Source organism: Salvelinus alpinus, chromosome 6 (assembly GCF_045679555.1).
Source record: "Salvelinus alpinus chromosome 6, SLU_Salpinus.1, whole genome shotgun sequence".
Lineage (NCBI taxonomy): Eukaryota > Metazoa > Chordata > Actinopteri > Salmoniformes > Salmonidae > Salvelinus > Salvelinus alpinus.
Genome location: NC_092091.1, coordinates 93204124 through 93227427, shown reverse-complemented (window position 1 = coordinate 93227427; position 23304 = coordinate 93204124). Strand labels below are relative to the sequence as shown.

Genomic DNA, 23304 nt, shown 5'->3' with positions numbered 1-23304 from the left:
ACAGCTAGACACCAATATCACTAGACAACTAGCCTACAGCTAGACACCAATATCACTAGACAAATAGCCTACAGCTAGACACCAATATCACTAGACAACTAGCCTACAGCTAGACACCAATATCACTAGACAACTAGCCTACAGCTAGACACCAATATCACTAGACAACTAGCCTACAGCTAGACACCAATATCACTAGACAACTAGCCTACAGCTAGACACCAATATCACTAGACAACTAGCCTACAGCTAGACACCAATATCACTAGACAACTAGCCTACAGCTAGACACCAATATCACTAGACAACTAGTCTACAGCTAGACACCAATATCACTAGACAACTAGTCTACAGCTAGACACCAATATCACTAGACAACTAGACTACAGCTAGACACCAATATCACTAGACAACTAGCCTACAGCTAGACACCAATATCACTAGACAACTAGACTACAGCTAGACACCAATATCACTAGACAACTAGCCTACAGCTAGACACCAATATCACTAGACAACTAGACACCAATATCACTAGACAACTAGCCTTCAGCTAGACACCAATATCACTAGACAACTAGCCTACAGCTAGACACCAATATCACTAGACAACTAGCCTACAGCTAGACACCAATATCACTAGACAACTAGCCTACAGCTAGACACCAATATCACTAGACAACTAGCCTACAGCTAGACACCAATATCACTAGACAACTAGCCTACAGCTAGACACCAATATCACTAGACAACTAGCCTACAGCTAGACACCAATATCACTAGACAACTAGCCTACAGCTACACCAATATCACTAGACAACTAGCCTACAGCTAGACACCAATATCACTAGACAACTAGTCTACAGCTAGACACCAATATCACTAGACAACTAGTCTACAGCTAGACACCAATATCACTAGACAACTAGCCTACAGCTAGACACCAATATCACTAGACAACTAGCCTACAGCTAGACACCAATATCACTAGACAACTAGTCTACAGCTAGACACCAATATCACTAGACAACTAGTCTACAGCTAGACACCAATATCACTAGACAACTAGTCTACAGCTAGACACCAATATCACTAGACAACTAGTCTACAGCTAGACACCAATATCACTAGACAACTAGTCTACAGCTAGACACCAATATCACTAGACAACTAGTCTACAGCTAGACACCAATATCACTAGACAACTAGTCTACAGCTAGACACCAATATCACTAGACAACTAGCCTACAGCTAGACACCAATATCACTAGACAACTAGCCTACAGCTAGACACCAATATCACTAGACAACTAGCCTACAGCTAGACACCAATATCACTAGACAACTAGCCTACAGCTAGACACCAATATCACTAGACAACTAGCCTACAGCTAGACACCAATATCACTAGACACCTAGCCTACAGCTAGACACCAATATCACTAGACAACTAGCCTACAGCTAGACACCAATATCACTAGACAACTAGTCTACAGCTAGACACCAATATCACTAGACAACTAGTCTACAGCTAGACACCAATATCACTAGACAACTAGCCTACAGCTAGACACCAATATCACTAGACAACTAGCCTACAGCTAGACACCAATATCACTAGACAACTAGCCTACAGCTAGACACCAATCTGCATCCAGTGGGTTCTGGGTAAAATCCCTGTAGAAGCCAAGCCAGTAAAATAAGCCATATAACAACCTATGTGTGTTGTGATAATTGCGTATTTTTTTCTTTCTATAACCTGTTAGTTCATATGCCTTGACACCGTGATATACAGTGCATTCAAACTTTATTATTATTATTTTTTTACATTACAGCCTTATTCTAAAATGGATTCAATCGTTTTTCTTCCTTGATCAAATCTACACCATAGTACCCCATAATGACAAAGCTTTTCATAGCCGAGCATTCAGAGGTCGAGACAGCAGATCTCCTCCACTGCACAAGCCCGAGGGGGGCGCAAGACCAGACAGGAAGTGCACAGCAGGTCTCCTCCACTGCACAAGCCCGAGGGGGGCGCAAGACCAGACAGGAAGAGCACAGCAGTGACTCAACCCATTCAAGTCGAGTTTTAGTGAAAAAAGCCTGGCACGACGTAACACACCCCTCCTAGGGACGGCATGAAAGAGAATCACAATGGAGATCACGTCAGTGACTCAGCCCCTGTAATAGGGTTAGAGGCAGAGAATCCCAGTGGAGAGAGGGGAACCGGCCAGGCAGAGACAGCAAGGGCGTTTCGTCGCTCCAGTGTCCTTCTGTTCACCTTCACATCCCTGGGCCAGACTACACTCAATCATAGGACCTACTGAAGAGATGAGTCTTAAAGGTTGAGACCGAGTCTGCATCTCTCACATGGGTAGGAAGACCATTCCATAAAAATGGAGCTCTATAGGAGAAAGCCCGGCCTCCAGCTGTTTGCTTAGAAATTCTAGGGACAGTAAGGAGGCCTACGTCTTGTGACCGTAGCGTACGTGTAGGTATGTACGGCAGGACCAAATCGGAAAGATAGGTAGGAGCAAGCCCATGTAATGCTTTGTAGGTTAGCAGTAAAACCTTGAAATCAACCCTAGCCAGGAAGCCAGTGTAGAGAGGCTAGCACTGGAGTAATGTGATTGAATTTGGTTGGTTCTAGTCAAGATTCTAGCAGCCGTATTTAGCACTAACTGAAGTTTATTTAGTGTTTTATCCGTGTAGCCGGAGAGTAGAGCATTGCAGTAGTCTAACCTAGAAGTGACAAAAGCATGGATACATTTTTCTGCATCATTTCTGGACAGGACGTTTCACATTTTTGCAATGTTACAAAGATGGAAAGAGCTGCCCTTGACATATTCTTGATATGTTCATCAAAAGGGAGATCAGGGTCCAGAGGACAAACCATTCACAGAGACAAACTGATATCTTTCCGATAGATAAGATCTAAACCAGGCCAGAACTTGTCGGTGTAGACCAATTTGGGTTTCCAATCTCTCCAAAAGAATGTGGTGATCGATGGTATCAAAGGCAGCACTAAGGTCTAGGAGCATGAGGACAGATGCAGAGCCTCGGTCTGACGCCATTAAAAGGTAATTTACCACCTTCACAAGTGCAGTCTCAGTGCTATGATGGGGTCTAAAACCAGACTGAAGCATTTCGTATACATTATTTATCTTCAGGAAGGCAGTGAGTTGCTGCGCAACAGCTTTTTCCAAAAATGTTGAGAGGAATGGGAGATTCGATATAAGCCAAACTTGTTTATTTATTTTTTTTGTTCTGAGTCAAGGTTTGGCTTTTTCAAGACAGGCTTTATTACTGCCACTTTTAGTGAGTTTGGTACACATCCGGTGGATAGGGACCTGATTATTATGTTCAACATAGGAGGGCTAAGCACAGGAAGTAGCTCTTTCAGTAGTTTAGTTGGAATAGTGTCCAGTAGGCAGCTGGAAGGTTTAGAGGCCATTACTATTTTCAGAGATACAGGATTTAAATAAAACTTGAGTGTCTCCCTTGATCCGAGGTCCTGGCAGTGTTGTGCAGACTCAGGACAACAGAGTTTTGGAGAAATACACAGATTCAAAGACGAGTCCGTAATTTGCTTTCCAATGATCATGATCTTTTCGTCCAAGAAGTTCATGAATTCATCTGGTGAAGTGATAAAGGTCATAAAGTACAATCTTTTTTTGTTTGTTGTCCTAGGCTACATGGCTAAAATGCTTGTTCGCTAGCCTAACTTCCATTCATGGACAACGTTAGCTAGTTAACATTAGCCTTCTACATCTAGCTAACGTTACTTATTGAACTTCCATTCATGGGCAACGTTAGCTAGTTAACATTAGCCTTCTACATCTAGCTACATATTTAACTTCCATCCTCTCAGGCCAGGAGCACAACAATGTATGAATTAATGGTTGGATCAGAATCGAAGTTATAATCATTTGCCAGTATGGAGAATTTAAGTAAAACCACAAGTCCAAACCCCTATCTCCATCCATGGCTAATTTAAGAAAGGACCTATTTTAGCTGGCTAGCTTGTCACCGGAAGACAACAACACAACGAGTTTATGTCAATGACATATGCTCTCGATGTGATTGGCCAAATCCAAGATGGCTTCCCTTAACATTTTTTGGGGGTGTGCCAGGACCATTCACTGTTGAGGTCAACGTTGATTGGCTATTATTTGAAAAATATATATATATATATCAACGGAGGCTAAATACTCGCTGGCTTCAATGCTATAGGTCGGCAACAATGTCATACTCGTTTGGACCACACAGCATCAGATACATGGTCTACACATAGAGAGGCAGAGGGGCGCTGTTTCGCTCACTCTGATTCTTTCTTCGGTGAGATACATTCAGTTTCTTGCCAATAGAAGGAAAATTCAGAAACGCAGAAACACTAAAGATAAATTATTTTGAAAATATATTTTTTTGGGGGGGGGCTTCCCTTGGCATGAATACACGCCACTGACACACACACACACACACACACACACACACACACACACACACACACACACACACACACACACACACACACACACACACACACACACACACACACACACACACACACACACACACACACACACACACAGAGGTGGGGTTTTAATAGCTATTTTCTACCCTGGTTAGAATTCTCTCTCCTACTTTTTGTCCCCTCTCTATGTCTCTTTTTCTCTTCAATTCCTCCCTCTCTCCTAACCTCCTCTCTCTCTCTCTCTCCTAACCTCCTCTCTCTCTCTCTCCTAACCTCCTCTCTCTCTCTCCTAACCTCCTCTCTCTCCCTCTCTCCTAACCTCCTCTCTCTCTCTCTCCTAACCTCTCTCTCTCTCTCCTAACCTCCTCTCGCTCTCCCTCTCTCTCTCTCTCCTAACCTCCCCTCTCTCTCCCTCTCTCCTAACCTCCTCCCCCCCTCCCTCTCTCTTTCTGTTTCTCTCTGTGTCTTTTATTTATTCACGAGACAGTTGAATGGCAGAGTGGATGAAGGAGATATGAAAACACATTAACATAGACACCTGCCTCTCACCACCATTAACATAGACACCTGCCTCTCACCACCATTAACATAGACACCTGCCTCTCACATCCATTCAAGTGCAGGCAAACACACACACGCAACACACACAAACAGACATGCACACCATCTAGTATGTGAGGGCTGACTGGCCAAATCACAGACATCTTCACCACAGTGTAACGAACGTCGTCGGGAGAAGGAGAAGAGGACCATGATGCAGCGTGGTAAGTGTTCATAATACTTTTAATAAATACAAACACTTGAACAAAAACAACAAAGCGACAAACGAACAGTTCTGTGCAAGGTGCAATACACAAAACAGAAAACAACTACCCACCAACACAGGTGGGAATGAGGCTACCTAAGTATGGTTCTCAATCAGAGACAACAATAGACAGCTGCCTCTGATTGAGAACCACACCAGGCCAAACACCTAGAAATACAAAACATAGAATGCCCACCCCAACTCACGCCCTGACCAAACCAAAATAGAGACATAAACAAGGAACTAAGGTCAGGGCGTGACAGTACCCCCCCCAAAGGTGCGGACTCCGGCCGCAAAACCTGAACCTATAGGGGAGGGTCTCTCTGACACACAGAGCTAAAATACGATTCAGTGTTTAAACTCTATTCAATAAGGTGTTCAATAAGGTGTTCCCTCCTCAGTGTTTAAACTCTATTCAATAAGGTGTTCCTTCCTCGGTGTTTAAACTCTGTTCAATAAGGTGTTCCTTCCTCGGTGTTTAAACTCTGTTCAATAAGGTGTTCTCCGTCCTCAGTGTTTAAACTCTATTCAATAAGGTGTTCCTTCCTCAGTGTTTAAACTCTGTTCAATAAGGTGTTCCGTCCTCAGTGTTTAAACTCTGTTCAATAAGGTGTTCCGTCCTCAGTGTTTAAACTCTATTCAATAAGGTGTTCAATAAGGTGTTCTCCGTCCTCAGTGTTTAAACTCTGTTCAATAAGGTGTTCCGTCCTCCGTGTTTAAACTCTGTTCAATAAGGTGTTCCGTCCTCAGTGTTTAAACTCTATTCAATAAGGTGTTCTCTGTCCTCAGTGTTTAAACTCTGTTCAATAAGGTGTTCTCTGTCCTCAGTGTTTAAACTCTGTTCAATAAGGTGTTCCGTCCTCAGTGTTTAAACTCTATTCAATAAGGTGTTCCGTCCTCAGTGTTTAAACTCTGTTCAATAAGGTGTTCCCTCCTCAGTGTTTAAACTCTGTTCAATAAGGTGTTCCGTCCTCAGTGTTTAAACTCTGTTCAATAAGGTGTTCAATAAGGTGTTCCGTCCTCAGTGTTTAAACTCTGTTCAATAAGGTGTTCCGTCCTCCGTGTTTAAACTCTATTCAATAAGGTGTTCTCTGTCCTCAGTGTTTAAACTCTGTTCAATAAGGTGTTCTGTCCTCAGTGTTTAAACTCTGTTCAATAAGGTGTTCCGTCCTCAGTGTTTAAACTCTGTTCAATAAGGTGTTCTCCGTCCTCAGTGTTTAAACTCTATTCAATAAGGTGTTCTCTGTCCTCAGTGTTTAAACTCTGTTCAATAAGGTGTTCTGTCCTCAGTGTTTAAACTCTGTTCAATAAGGTGTTCCTTTGTTTGAATGTATTGGTGTTGTACATGAAGGACTCCATATCCTCTCCCTTCAGATGTGTGTGTGTGTGTGTGTGTGTGTGTGTGTGTCTCTGTGTGTGTGTGTGTGTGTGTGTGTGTGTGTGTGTGTGTGTGTGTGTGTGTGTGTGTGTGTGTGTGTGTGTCTGTGTGTGTGTGTCTGTGTGTGTGTGTGTGTGTGTGTGCGTGCGTGCAATGCTTGTTTATAGGGATTCTCTTTTCATGTTCATGTCCATTCAGGCGAGCTTGCATTAATTAAACACTCTTTGATAATCATTTCAAAACACCTCTGATTAGAATCACATTTGGTTCTTCTGACACAGTGTAGTGCCCCTCCTCTCCCCTCGTCTCTACGGTAACACAGCCCAACCGCCCCTTGATGTGTGGACCAACCAGGATGCGGTCAACAGGAAGATGAGAGGATTTAGGGTGTGAAGTGTAGAAGTTTGTTTCCCCCTAATAACAGGTCTAGGATCAGTTATACAACCCATAGATCCTTCATTACAGGCTCCTAATACCAGGTCTAGGATCAGTTATACAACCCATAGATCCTTCATTACAATGCAAAACTGAACGTAGATCAGTGTGTGTGTGTGTGTGTGTGTGTGTGTGTGTGTGTGTGTGTGTGTGTGTGTGTGTGTGTTTAGGGGTAACAGCTTGAGCTGCAGCAGCATCAAAGGGGCACCTGTCTTGATGAACCAAAATAACTAGAATGGAACACTACATGAGGCTGTCAGTATACCACTGTCTTGATGAACTAGAATGGAACACTACATGGGGCTGTCAGTATACCACTGTCCTGATGAACTAGAATGGAACACTACATGGGGCTGTCAGTATACCACTGTCTTGATGAACTAGAATGGAACACTACATGGGGCTGTCAGTATACCACTGTCCTGATGAACTAGAATGGAACACTACATGGGGCTGTCAGTATACCACTGTCTTGATGAACTAGAATGGAACACTACATGGGGCTGTCAGTATACCACTGTCTTGATGAACTAGAATGGAACACTACATGGGGCTGTCAGTATACCACTGTCCTGATGAACTAGAATGGAACACTACATGGGGCTGTCAGTATACCACTGTCTTGATGAACTAGAATGGAACACTACATGGGGCTGTCAGTATACCACTGTCTTGATGAACTAGAATGGAACACTACATGGGGCTGTCAGTATACCACTGTCTTGATGAACTAGAATGGAACACTACACGGGGCTGTCAGTATACCACTGTCTTGGTGAACTAGAATGGAACACTGTGATTGACTCGCGTCCTGTTCAGGGGGTTTACTTGACTAATAATAATAACTACTCTTCACATTACTGCTTGTGTCTGAAGAACAGGTGCAACCTTACGGTCGTATGACTGCTATGCAACAGTAGGCTAATTTAACTGAGAGACAGAGCTTGTCGAGAATGACTACAACTGTCTGTTGTAGACACACACCATGAATGTGGCGGAACAAAATAGCGTGGAGAGGGGGGGGGCAGGATTGTTCTGAAATGACATTTACATAACCCGCCCCTGCATAACGGGCTGTCCCGCTCAGCTTGCGTGGTTCACAGTGCCGCTGCTCGAAACAGACAACCAGGGAGGAAATACGCCAGCAGTAAGGACTGTCACCGTCGCTAAACTATCTATCAACATGATCATCATAATCGAAGATAAGGTGAGATGCCGTTCCTTTGAAAGGGGGTATTTGCCCATATCGATTTAGCTATTGTTAGCGTTTGGCTAACGGCAAAGTTTACTGTAGCTAGTTAGATTAGGCGAGAATCAGACAACACGTTGTTGCAAACCTCCCGCTAGACCGTTTTAGCATGTTTTGGTCCTCAATAAAACTAACTAACGTTCGCTAGTTACTTTAGTTAGAGACTTGACAGATGCACAAATTTACATTTTAATTCAAATGTACATTTTTCAATTGCGATAACTGGCTAACGTTATGGTCCTGGTAGAATCAGAGGTCGTCTAGTGAGGGGCAGTCGGTTCACCCAAACCATATTCGCCATGTTGAGATCTCACCATTTAAAAATACAACTCTAATCGAAACGATACTATTAAAAACACGATCATTATTTAATACATCGCTTTTGTATACAGCTAACAATTTTAGTTGGTTTTTATTTGTATGAGAACAGTTAGCTAGAACGACATGCTAATATGAGATATTCACAACGAGTCGTCCGTCTCCGGTTTTATGCAAACAAGCGTGGGCCCCGGCCTTAAACGGCAATACTGCATAGTAATTCACGTGTTACTTTGAGCCCTACATAGTCCGTATCTGACAGGCCGTGAGGTTGTAACATTGTTTAATAAACGTTGAGGCAACAACTGCTAGCTATATACAATGAATGGTTGGTGTGATTTAGCAAAGGGTTTTTATTTTACTATAGTTGCATTACAGCAAGTCAAACTGAGTCAGAGCTAGCTAACATGCTAGCTAGCCAGTTTAGCTACATTTTGTAGTTTTGTCTGCTTAGGCAAAGTGAATTAGCTAGTCGAAAAGTTAAGGAAAGCTAGCTAGCTAGCCGGTTTAGCATGTCTCCGTCTTATGTCACTCTGTACATTAGACAGATAACGTTATCTAACTATCTAACCCTGTGTTTGATTTGTTTCAACGATGTGCTTGGTCCATGCAATGGATAACTAGCAGAGGCAATATGCCCCGTCCCACGTGGCTCAAATTGTGTTCACCTCAGATCAAAGAATCATGTGCCAAGGATGAGTATATTAGTTAGCTAACCCTATCGCCAAACACAGAACTAAAGTAAAGATTTATCCGATCCGACATTTAGCCCCGTTAGTCGGCCTGCTCATTCATTCTATACTCTGCACCGCCGTTCTTCTTCTTCGATGAGGTTTAAGGTCGGCGCTTGGCATCCAATACATGTTGCGTTACCGCCACCTACTAGACTGGTGTGTAGACGGTGTACCTCCCTTTATAATTAGCTTTAAGAAATACATCAACAAATACCCTACCATCTAACCCTACTCCACTATTTATATACCCTACCATCTAACCCTACTCCACTATTTATATACCCTACCATCTAACCCTACTCCACTATTTATATACCCTACCATCTAACCCTACTCCACTATTTAAATACCCTACCATCTAACCCTACTCCACTATTTATATACCCTACCATCTAACCCTACTCCACTATTTATATACCCTACCATCTAACCCTACTCCACTATTTATATACCCTACCATCTAACCCTACTCCACTATTTATATACCCTACCATCTAACCCTACTCCACTATTTATATACCCTACCATCTAACCCTACTCCACTATTTATATACCCTACCATCTAACCCTACTCCACTATTTATATACCCTACCATCTAACCCTACTCCACTATTTATATACCCTACCATCTAACCCTACTCCACTATTTATATACCCTACCATCTAACCCTACTCCACTATTTATATACCCTACTCCACTATTTATATACCCTACCATCTAACCCTACTCCACTATTTATATACCCTACCATCTAACCCTACTCCACTATTTATATACCCTACCATCTAACCCTACTCCACTATTTATATACCCTACCATCTAACCCTACTCCACTATTTAAATACCCTACCATCTAACCCTACTCCACTATTTATATACCCTACCATCTAACCCTACTCCACTATTTAAATACCCTACCATCTAACCCTACTCCACTATTTATATACCCTACCATCTAACCCTACTCCACTATTTATATACCCTACCATCTAACCCTACTCCACTATTTATATACCCTACCATCTAACCCTACTCCACTATTTATATACTCTACCATCTAACCCTACTCCACTATTTATATACCCTACCATCTAACCCTACTCCACTATTTATATACCCTACCATCTAACCCTACTCCACTATTTATATACCCTACCATCTAACCCTACTCCACTATTTATATACCCTACCATCTAACCCTACTCCACTATTTATATACCCTACCATCTAACCCTACTCCACTATTTAAATACCCTACCATCTAACCCTACTCCACTATTTATATACTCTACCATCTAACCCTACTCCACTATTTATATACCCTACCATCTAACCCTACTCCACTATTTATATACCCTACCATCTAACCCTACTCCACTATTTATATACCCTACCATCTAACCCTACTCCACTATTTAAATACCCTACCATCTAACCCTACTCCACTATTTATATACTCTACCATCTAACCCTACTCCACTATTTATATACCCTACCATCTAACCCTACTCCACTATTTATATACCCTACCATCTAACCCTACTCCACTATTTATATACCCTACCATCTAACCCTACTCCACTATTTATATACCCTACCATCTAACCCTACTCCACTATTTATATACCCTACCATCTAACCCTACTCCACTATTTATATACCCTACCATCTAACCCTACTCCACTCATTTAAATACCCTACCATCTAACCCTACTCCACTATTTATATACCCTACCATCTAACCCTACTCCACTATTTAAATACCCTACCATCTAACCCTACTCCACTATTTATATACCCTACCATCTAACCCTACTCCACTATTTATATACCCTACCATCTAACCCTACTCCACTATTTATATACCCTACCATCTAACCCTACTCCACTATTTAAATCCATCTAGTCGTACCTCAGGCCAACAGTCTGAAAAGACAGGACACCACTGCTCAACACACCCTGATGTCAAATCTCGTACACCCAAATACCTCTCTTTTCTCTCGTACACCCAAGTACGTCTCTGCAGCTGCCACCACAACCTCTATTCTCTGTGACTTACGATCCGTCCCTGCAGTTCAGTTGATAACCGTTGGCTTTAAACGCTGAAAGTCCAGTCTTACTGAAACTTATATCACGTGTTGGTTTATCCCTCTGTACTGGTACATATCTACTTCTCTCAGGATCATCTCCCCCTTTGACCCGTCTTCCTCTACTTTCTACACTGCCTCAGCATATGACAACTTCTGCACTACTCTGACCCTGGGAAACCTCAACCTGCATCTCTCTCACACGGGACATTTCTGATCCCCAGGCCCCATGGGCACCTCGACAATTAACCACGGGACGTTTCTGATCCCCAGGCCCCATGGGCACCTCGACAATTAACCACGGGACGTTTCTGATCCCCAGGCCCCATGGGCACCTCGACAATTAACCACGGGACGTTTCTGATCCCCAGGCCCCATGGGCACCTCGACAATTAACCACGGGACGTTTCTGATCCCCAGGCCCCATGGGCACCTCGACAATTAACCACGGGACGTTTCTGATCCCCAGGCCCCATGGGCACCTCGACAATTAACCACGGGACGTTTCTGATCCCCAGGCCCCATGGGCACCTCGACAATTAACCACGGGACGTTTCTGATCCCCAGGCCCCATGGGCACCTCGACAATTAACCACGGGACGTTTCTGATCCCCAGGCCCCATGGGCACCTCGACAATTAACCACGGGACGTTTCTGATCCCCAGGCCCCATGGGCACCTTGACAATTAACCACGGGACGTTTCTGATCCCCAGGCCCCATGGGCACCTCGACAATTAACCACGGGACGTTTCTGATCCCCAGGCCCCATGGGCACCTCGACAATTAACCACGGGACGTTTCTGATCCCCAGGCCCCATGGGCACCTCGACAATTAACCACGGGACGTTTCTGATCCCCAGGCCCCATGGGCACCTCGACAATTAACCACGGGACGTTTCTGATCCCCAGGCCCCATGGGCACCTCGACAATTAACCACGGGACGTTTCTGATCCCCAGGCCCCATGGGCACCTCGACAATTAACCACGGGACGTTTCTGATCCCCAGGCCCCATGGGCACCTCGACAATTAACCACGGGACGTTTCTGATCCCCAGGCCCCATGGGCACCTCGACAATTAACCACGGGACGTTTCTGATCCCCAGGCCCCATGGGCACCTCGACAATTAACCACGGGACGTTTCTGATCCCCAGGCCCCATGGGCACCTCGACAATTAACCACGGGACATTTCTGATCCCCAGGCCCCATGGGCACCTCGACAATTAACCACGGGACATTTCTGATCCCCAGGCCCCATGGGCACCTCGACAATTAACCACGGGACGTTTCTGATCCCCAGGCCCCATGGGCACCTCGACAATTAACCACGGGACGTTTCTGATCCCCAGGCCCCATGGGCACCTCGACAATTAACCACGGGACGTTTCTGATCCCCAGGCCCCATGGGCACCTCGACAATTAACCACGGGACGTTTCTGATCCCCAGGCCCCATGGGCACCTCGACAATTAACCACGGGACGTTTCTGATCCCCAGGCCCCATGGGCACCTCGACAATTAACCACGGGACGTTTCTGATCCCCAGGCCCCATGGGCACCTCGACAATTAACCACGGGACATTTCTGATCCCCAGGCCCCATGGGCACCTCGACAATTAACCACGGGACGTTTCTGATCCCCAGGCCCCATGGGCACCTCGACAATTAACCACGGGACGTTTCTGATCCCCAGGCCCCATGGGCACCTCGACAATTAACCACGGGACGTTTCTGATCCCCAGGCCCCATGGGCACCTCGACAATTAACCACGGGACGTTTCTGATCCCCAGGCCCCATGGGCACCTCGACAATTAACCACGGGACGTTTCTGATCCCCAGGCCCCATGGGCACCTCGACAATTAACCACGGGACGTTTCTGATCCCCAGGCCCCATGGGCACCTCGACAATTAACCACGGGACGTTTCTGATCCCCAGGCCCCATGGGCACCTCGACAATTAACCACGGGACATTTCTGATCCCCAGGCCCCATGGGCACCTCGACAATTAACCACGGGACATTTCTGATCCCCAGGCCCCATGGGCACCTCGACAATTAACCACGGGACATTTCTGATCCCCAGGCCCCATGGGCACCTCGACAATTAACCACGGGACGTTTCTGATCCCCAGGCCCCATGGGCACCTCGACAATTAACCACGGGACGTTTCTGATCCCCAGGCCCCATGGGCACCTCGACAATTAACCACGGGACGTTTCTGATCCCCAGGCCCCATGGGCACCTCGACAATTAACCACGGGACGTTTCTGATCCCCAGGCCCCATGGGCACCTCGACAATTAACCACGGGACGTTTCTGATCCCCAGGCCCCATGGGCACCTCGACAATTAACCACGGGACATTTCTGATCCCCAGGCCCCATGGGCACCTCGACAATTAACCACGGGACATTTCTGATCCCCAGGCCCCATGGGCACCTCGACAATTAACCACGGGACATTTCTGATCCCCAGGCCCCATGGGCACCTCGACAATTAACCACGGGACATTTCTGATCCCCAGGCCCCATGGGCACCTCGACAATTAACCACGGGACATTTCTGATCCCCAGGCCCCATGGGCACCTCGACAATTAACCACGGGACATTTCTGATCCCCAGGCCCCATGGGCACCTCGACAATTAACCACGGGACATTTCTGATCCCCAGGCCCCATGGGCACCTCGACAATTAACCACGGGACGTTTCTGATCCCCAGGCCCCATGGGCACCTCGACAATTAACCACGGGACGTTTCTGATCCCCAGGCCCCATGGGCACCTCGACAATTAACCACGGGACGTTTCTGATCCCCAGGCCCCATGGGCACCTCGACAATTAACCACGGGACGTTTCTGATCCCCAGGCCCCATGGGCACCTCGACAATTAACCACGGGACGTTTCTGATCCCCAGGCCCCAAGGGCACCTCGACAATTAACCACGGGACGTTTCTGATCCCCAGGCCCCATGGGCACCTCGACAATTAACCACGGGACGTTTCTGATCCCCAGGCCCCATGGGCACCTCGACAATTAACCACGGGACGTTTCTGATCCCCAGGCCCCATGGGCACCTCGACAATTAACCACGGGACGTTTCTGATCCCCAGGCCCCATGGGCACCTCGACAATTAACCACGGGACGTTTCTGATCCCCAGGCCCCATGGGCACCTCGACAATTAACCACGGGACGTTTCTGATCCCCAGGCCCCATGGGCACCTCGACAATTAACCACGGGACGTTTCTGATCCCCAGGCCCCATGGGCACCTCGACAATTAACCACGGGACGTTTCTGATCCCCAGGCCCCATGGGCACCTCGACAATTAACCACGGGACGTTTCTGATCCCCAGGCCCCATGGGCACCTCGACAATTAACCACGGGACGTTTCTGATCCCCAGGCCCCATGGGCACCTCGACAATTAACCACGGGACGTTTCTGATCCCCAGGCCCCATGGGCACCTCGACAATTAACCACGGGACATTTCTGATCCCCAGGCCCCATGGGCACCTCGACAATTAACACATACCACTACTTTCCCCAATGCTACACATTCCTTTGTCTCATTCCCTTCTGCACACTTCTCACACCAAGTAACCTCCCTCCTACACACTGCTGCCACCTGCCCATCAGCTGGACACCTGTAACAACGTATTGTATTCGGCACAAAATCTGGTACATTGATAACTTATATACCCTACCGTCGCTTTGTGAGGCAAAGACTCAACATCAAAACTCAAAAGAACAGACAATGACTCTTCTGTTTCATTATTCGATCGCCACCCTGTCTGAGTCATGCCCCCGTGTCTGCGTCGTACCAAACGACGAGCATCACAAACACCAGGGAATCTTCCCCTTCAGTTGATCAACTTTTACATTTACCGCAACCCCAGTAATCACTCCTTTCAATGGCGCCCTTTTCTTGAGAGCGAAACAATTCACATCTCCTGCTTCCCATTTGTTTAACGCGGAACGCCTTCTCCCTCTGACGTGCAGAAACACAAACAATTATCACAAGACCACTTGTGGTTACCTTCACCGATTCCACAGCACCCAACTCTGTCTTCAGCCACCCTGAAACCTCAGATGGATCAGCCAAAAGGCGTCACTACAGGGTCCACCCACCCCTCCCCAAAAACATGCCACTTCAACTTTCAGACTCAGCTTTATCCTGACCCTTGGTGCAAGCCTGTAGTACCATCCAACAGGAAATGACTGCGTCTTCTTCTATGGTATCATGGAGGTGCGTGCCACTACCTACTGCGTTGGGGTGTGATGTCACTCATGGTGTGACTTAATTTATTTTATTGAACGTTTTATTTTAACGAGGCAAGTCAGTTAAGAACACATTTCTTATTTACAATGACGGCTTAACCCCCGGGGCCAAACCCGGACGACGCTCGGCCAATTGTGCGCCGCCCTATGGGACTCCCAATCACGGCCGGGTTGTGATACGGCCTGGAATCGAACCAGGGTATGTAGTGACGCCTCTAGCACTGAGATGCAGTGCTTTAGACCACTGTGCCACTGTTATTCATGATTCTATGTCACTCTTGGTCTGACTAATTCTGCACATCATGACTGATTCTATATCTCTGAGCCTCTCTATCCTCTCTGAGCCTCTCTTAGCCTCTCTATCCTCTCTGAGCCTCTCTATCCTCTCTGAGCCCCTCTATCCTCTCTGAGCCTCTCTATCCTCTCTGAGCCCCTCTATCCTCTCTGAGCCTCTCTATCCTCTCTGAGCCTCTCTATCCTCTCTGAGCCCCTCTATCCTCTCTGAGCCCTTCTATCCTCTCTGAGCCCCTCTATCCTCTCTGAGCCCCTCTATCCTCTCTGAGCCCCTCTATCCTCTCTGAGCCCTTCTATCCTCTCTGAGCCCTTCTATCCTCTCTGAGCCCCTCTATCCTCTCTGAGCCTCCCTATCCTCTCTGAACCTCTGTCTCCTCTCTGAGCCCCTCTATCCTCTCTGAGCCCCTCTATCCTCTCTGAGCCCCTCTGAGCCCCTCTATCCTCTCTGAGCCCTTCTATCCTCTCTGAGCCCCTCTATCCTCTCTGAGCCTCCCTATCCTCTCTGAACCTCTGTCTCCTCTCTGAGCCCCTCTATCCTCTCTGAGCCCCTCTATCCTCTCTGAGCCCCTCTATCCTCTCTGAGCCTCTCTGAGCCCCTCTATCCTCTCTGAGCCCCTCTATCCTCTCTATCCTCTCTGAGCCTCTTTATCCTCTCTGAGCCTCTCTATCCTCTCTGAGCCTCTCTATCCTCTCTGAGCCTCTCTATCCTCTCTGAGCCTCTCTATCCTCTCTGAGCCTCTCTATCCTCTCTGAGCCTCTCTATCCTCTCTGAGCCTCTCTATCCTCTCTATCCTCTCTGAGCCTCTCTATCCTCTCTGAGCCTCTCTATCCTCTCTGAGCCTCTCTATCCTCTCTGAGCCCCTCTGAGCCTCTCTATCCTCTCTGAGCCTCTTTATCCTCTCTGAGCCTCTCTATCCTCTCTATCCTCTCTGAGCCCCTCTATCCTCTCTGAGCCCCTCTATCCTCTCTGAGCCCCTCTATCCTCTCTGAGCCCCTCTATCCTCTCTGAGCCCCTCTATCCTCTCTATCCTCTCTGAGCCTCTCTATCCTCTCTGAGCCTCTCTATCCTCTCTGAGCCTCTCTATCCTCTCTATCCTCTCTGAGCCTCTCTATCCTCTCTGAGCCCCTCTATCCTCTCTGAGCCCCTCTATCCTCTCTGAGCCCCTCTATCCTCTCTGAGCCTCTCTGAGCCTCTCTATCCTCTCTGAGCCCCTCTATCCTCTCTATCCTCTCTGAGCCTCTTTATCCTCTCTGAGCCTCTCTATCCTCTCTGAGCCTCTCTATCCTCTCTGAGCCTCTCTATCCTCTCTGAGCCTCTCTATCCTCTCTGAGCCTCTCTATCCTCTCTGAGCCTCTCTATCCTCTCTATCCTCTCTGAGCCTCTCTATCCTCTCTGAGCCTCTCTATCCTCTCTGAGCCTCTCTATCCTCTCTGAGCCCCTCTGAGCCTCTCTATCCTCTCTGAGCCTCTTTATCCTCTCTGAGCCTCTCTATCCTCTCTATCCTCTCTGAGCCCCTCTATCCTCTCTGAGCCCCTCTATCCTCTCTGAGCCCCTCTATCCTCTCTATCCTCTCTGAGCCTCTCTATCCTCTCTGAGCCTCTCTATCCTCTCTGAGCCTCTCTATCCTCTCTATCCTCTCTGAGCCTCTCTATCCTCTCTGAGCCTCTCTATCCTCTCTGAGCCCCTCTATCCTCTCTGAGCCCCTCTATCCTCTCTATCCTCTCTGAGCCTCTCTATCCTCTCTGAGCCTCTCTATCCTCTCTGAGCCTCTCTATCCTCTCTGAGCCTTTCTCTGCACCTGGCATCCACCAAATACTGCATTGTGTTCTTCTCCCACAATTACAGCACTTAACCTTCCCATGCTTCCTCGTTCACCGTAATCATGTGCTCTTCCACCCTGGGAACGTCTTTTCATTTCCTTTCCACTGAGCAGCTACATGCCCCATTCGTTGGCATCTAAAACGCTGCAGTGCGTACGGGACAAATTCTCCTGACATTGAAGCTAAGGAATCCTTTCTGTTGAGGCAAAACCTCAGCATCACTTCCTTGTGACCTTCTTTCGTACTGATCAACCTGTTGGTCTCCATGCCGACTGTTAATGACTCCTCTACCTAGTATAAGAACCAGAGACATGACTGTTAATGTGATGACTCTCTCCTCTACCTAGTATAAGAACCAGAGACATGACTGTTAACGTGTTGACTCTCTCCTCTACCTAGTATAAGAACCAGAGACATGACTGTTAACGTGTTGACTCTCTCCTCTACCTAGTATAAGAACCAGAGACATGACTGTTAATGTGTTGACTCTCTCCTCTACCTAGTATAAGAACCAGAGACATGACTGTTAACGTGTTGACTCCTCTACCTAGTATAAGAACCAGAGACATGACTGTTAATGTGTTGACTCCTCTACCTAGTATAAGAACCAGAGACATGACTGTTAACGTGTTGACTCTCTCCTCTACCTAGTATAAGAACCAGAGACATGACTGTTAACGTGTTGACTCCTCTACCTAGTATAAGAACCAGAGACATGACTGTTAATGTGTTGACTCTCTCCTCTACCTAGTATAAGAACCAGAGACATGACTGTTAACGTGTTGACTCTCTCCTCTACCTAGTATAAGAACCAGAGACATGACTGTTAATGTGTTGACTCTCTCCTCTACCTAGTATAAGAACCAGAGACATGACTGTTAACGTGTTGACTCCTCTACCTAGTATAAGAACCAGAGACATGACTGTTAATGTGTTGACTCCTCTACCTAGTATAAGAACCAGAGACATGACTGTTAACGTGTTGACTCTCTCCTCTACCTAGTATAAGAACCAGAGACATGACTGTTAACGTGTTGACTCTCTCCTCTACCTAGTATAAGAACCAGAGACATGACTGTTAACGTGTTGACTCTCTCCTCTACCTAGTATAAGAACCAGAGACATGACTGTTAACGTGTTGACTCTCTCCTCTACCTAGTATAAGAACCAGAGACATGACTGTTAATGTGTTGACTCTCTCCTCTACCTAGTATAAGAACCAGAGACATGACTGTTAATGTGTTGACTCCTCTACCTAGTATAAGAACCAGAGACATGACTGTTAACGTGTTGACTCCTCTACCTAGTATAAGAACCAGAGACATGACTGTTAACGTGTTGACTCTCTCCTCTACCTAGTATAAGAACCAGAGACATGACTGTTAATGTGATGACTCTCTCCTCTACCTAGTATAAGAACCAGAGACATGACTGTTAACGTGTTGACTCTCTCCTCTACCTAGTATAAGAACCAGAGACATGACTGTTAACGTGTTGACTCTCTCCTCTACCTAGTATAAGAACCAGAGACATGACTGTTAACGTGTTGACTCCTCTACCTAGTATAAGAACCAGAGACATGACTGTTAACGTGTTGACTCTCTCCTCTACCTAGTATAAGAACCAGAGACATGACTGTTAATGTGTTGACTCCTCTACCTAGTATAAGAACCAGAGACATGACTGTTAACGTGTTGACTCTCTCCTCTACCTAGTATAAGAACCAGAGACATGACTGTTAACGTGTTGACTCTCTCCTCTACCTAGTATAAGAACCAGAGACATGACTGTTAACGTGTTGACTCTCTCCTCTACCTAGTATAAGAACCAGAGACATGACTGTTAACGTGTTGACTCTCTCCTCTACCTAGTATAAGAACCAGAGACATGACTGTTAACGTGTTGACTCTCTCCTCTACCTAGTATAAGAACCAGAGACATGACTGTTAATGTGTTGACTCTCTCCTCTACCTAGTATAAGAACCAGAGACATGACTGTTAACGTGTTGACTCTCTCCTCTACCTAGTATAAGAACCAGAGACATGACTGTTAATGTGTTGACTCCTCTACCTAGTATAAGAACCAGAGACATGACTGTTAACGTGTTGACTCCTCTACCTAGTATAAGAACCAGAGACATGACTGTTAACGTGTTGACTCTCTCCTCTACCTAGTATAAGAACCAGAGACATGACTGTTAATGTGATGACTCTCTCCTCTACCTAGTATAAGAACCAGAGACATGACTGTTAACGTGTTGACTCTCTCCTCTACCTAGTATAAGAACCAGAGACATGACTGTTAACGTGTTGACTCTCTCCTCTAATTAGTATAAGAACCAGAGACATGACTGTTAACGTGTTGACTCCTCTACCTAGTATAAGAACCAGAGACATGACTGTTAACGTGTTGACTCTCTCCTCTACCTAGTATAAGAACCAGAGACATGACTGTTAACGTGTTGACTCTCTCCTCTACCTAGTATAAGAACCAGAGACATGACTGTTAATGTGTTGACTCCTCTACCTAGTATAATAACCAGAGACATGACTGTTAATGTGTTGACTCTCTCCTCTACCTAGTATAAGAACCAGAGACATGACTGTTAACGTGTTGACTCCTCTACCTAGTATAAGAACCAGAGACATGACTGTTAACGTGTTGACTCTCTCCTCTACCTAGTATAAGAACCAGAGACATGACTGTTAACGTGTTGACTCCTCTACCTAGTATAAGAACCAGAGACATGACTGTTAATGTGTTGACTCTCTCCTCTACCTAGTATAAGAACCAGAGACATGACTGTTAACGTGTTGACTCTCTCCTCTACCTAGTATAAGAACCAGAGACATGACTGTTAATGTGATGACTCTCTCCTCTACCTAGTATAAGAACCAGAGACATGACTGTTAACGTGTTGACTCCTCTACCTAGTATAAGAACCAGAGACATGACTGTTAATGTGTTGACTCTCTCCTCTACCTAGTATAAGAACCAGAGACATGACTGTTAACGTGTTGACTCTCTCCTCTACCTAGTATAAGAACCAGAGACATGACTGTTAATGTGATGACTCTCTCCTCTACCTAGTATAAGAACCAGAGACATGACTGTTAACGTGATGACTCTCTCCTCTACCTAGTATAAGAACCAGAGACATGACTGTTAATGTGTTGACTCTCTCCTCTACCTAGTATAAGAACCAGAGACATGACTGTTAACGTGTTGACTCCTCTACCTAGTATAAGAACCAGAGACATGACTGTTAATGTGTTGACTCCTCTACCTAGTATAAGAACCAGAGACATGACTGTTAATGTGTTGACTCCTCTACCTAGTATAAGAACCAGAGACATGACTGTTAACGTGTTGACTCTCTCCTCTACCTAGTATAAGAACCAGAGACATGACTGTTAACGTGTTGACTCTCTCCTCTACCTAGTATAAGAACCAGAGACATGACTGTTAACGTGTTGACTCCTCTACCTAGTATAAGAACCAGAGACATGACTGTTAACGTGTTGACTCTCTCCTCTACCTAGTATAAGAACCAGAGACATGACTGTTAATGTGTTGACTCCTCTACCTAGTATAAGAACCAGAGACATGACTGTTAACGTGTTGACTCTCTCCTCTACCTAGTATAAGAACCAGAGACATGACTGTTAACGTGTTGACTCCTCTACCTAGTATAAGAACCAGAGACATGACTGTTAACGTGTTGACTCCTCTACCTAGTATAAGAACCAGAGACATGACTGTTAACGTGTTGACTCTCTCCTCTACCTAGTATAAGAACCAGAGACATGACTGTTAACGTGTTGACTCTCTCCTCTACCTAGTATAAGAACCAGAGACATGACTGTTAATGTGTTGACTCTCTCCTCTACCTAGTATAAGAACCAGAGACATGACTGTTAACGTGTTGACTCTCTCCTCTAATTAGTATAAGAACCAGAGACATGACTGTTAACGTGTTGACTCCTCTACCTAGTATAAGAACCAGAGACATGACTGTTAACGTGTTGACTCTCTCCTCTACCTAGTATAAGAACCAGAGACATGACTGTTAACGTGTTGACTCTCTCCTCTACCTAGTATAAGAACCAGAGACATGACTGTTAATGTGTTGACTCCTCTACCTAGTATAATAACCAGAGACATGACTGTTAATGTGTTGACTCTCTCCTCTACCTAGTATAAGAACCAGAGACATGACTGTTAACGTGTTGACTCCTCTACCTAGTATAAGAACCAGAGACATGACTGTTAATGTGTTGACTCCTCTACCTAGTATAAGAACCAGAGACATGACTGTTAACGTGTTGACTCTCTCCTCTACCTAGTATAAGAACCAGAGACATGACTGTTAACGTGTTGACTCCTCTACCTAGTATAAGAACCAGAGACATGACTGTTAATGTGTTGACTCTCTCCTCTACCTAGTATAAGAACCAGAGACATGACTGTTAACGTGTTGACTCTCTCCTCTACCTAGTATAAGAACCAGAGACATGACTGTTAATGTGATGACTCTCTCCTCTACCTAGTATAAGAACCAGAGACATGACTGTTAACGTGATGACTCTCTCCTCTACCTAGTATAAGAACCAGAGACATGACTGTTAATGTGTTGACTCTCTCCTCTACCTAGTATAAGAACCAGAGACATGACTGTTAACGTGTTGACTCCTCTACCTAGTATAAGAACCAGAGACATGACTGTTAATGTGTTGACTCCTCTACCTAGTATAAGAACCAGAGACATGACTGTTAATGTGTTGACTCCTCTACCTAGTATAAGAACCAGAGACATGACTGTTAACGTGTTGACTCTCTCCTCTACCTAGTATAAGAACCAGAGACATGACTGTTAATGTGATGACTCCTCTACCTAGTATAAGAACCAGAGACATGACTGTTAACGTGTTGACTCCTCTACCTAGTATAAGAACCAGAGACATGACTGTTAACGTGTTGACTCCTCTACCTAGTATAAGAACCAGAGACATGACTGTTAACGTGTTGACTCTCTCCTCTACCTAGTATAAGAACCAGAGACATGACTGTTAATGTGTTGACTCTCTCCTCTACCTAGTATAAGAACCAGAGACATGACTGTTAATGTGTTGACTCTCTCCTCTACCTAGTATAAGAACCAGAGACATGACTGTTAACGTGTTGACTCCTCTACCTAGTATAAGAACCAGATACATGACTGTTAATGTGATGACTCTCTCCTCTACCTAGTATAAGAACCAGAGACATGACTGTTAACGTGTTGACTCCTCTACCTAGTATAAGAACCAGAGACATGACTGTTAACGTGTTGACTCCTCTACCTAGTATAAGAACCAGAGACATGACTGTTAATGTGTTGACTCCTCTACCTAGTATAAGAACCAGAGACATGACTGTTAA

The 23304-nt window shown here is 45.7% G+C and overlaps 1 protein-coding gene across 1 annotated transcript in view; it reads left to right on the top strand.

Moving 5' to 3' along the window:
• The first annotated feature begins 8140 nt into the window (after window positions 1-8140).
• Window positions 8141-23304, top strand: part of LOC139577793 (thioredoxin-like) — a 28487-nt gene continuing 13323 nt past the window's right edge. Inside the window, exon 1 of the mRNA XM_071404966.1 lies at window positions 8141-8299. Coding sequence (XP_071261067.1) covers window positions 8276-8299 — 24 coding nt within the window. The 5' untranslated portion in view covers window positions 8141-8275. The remainder of the gene's footprint in view (window positions 8300-23304) is intronic.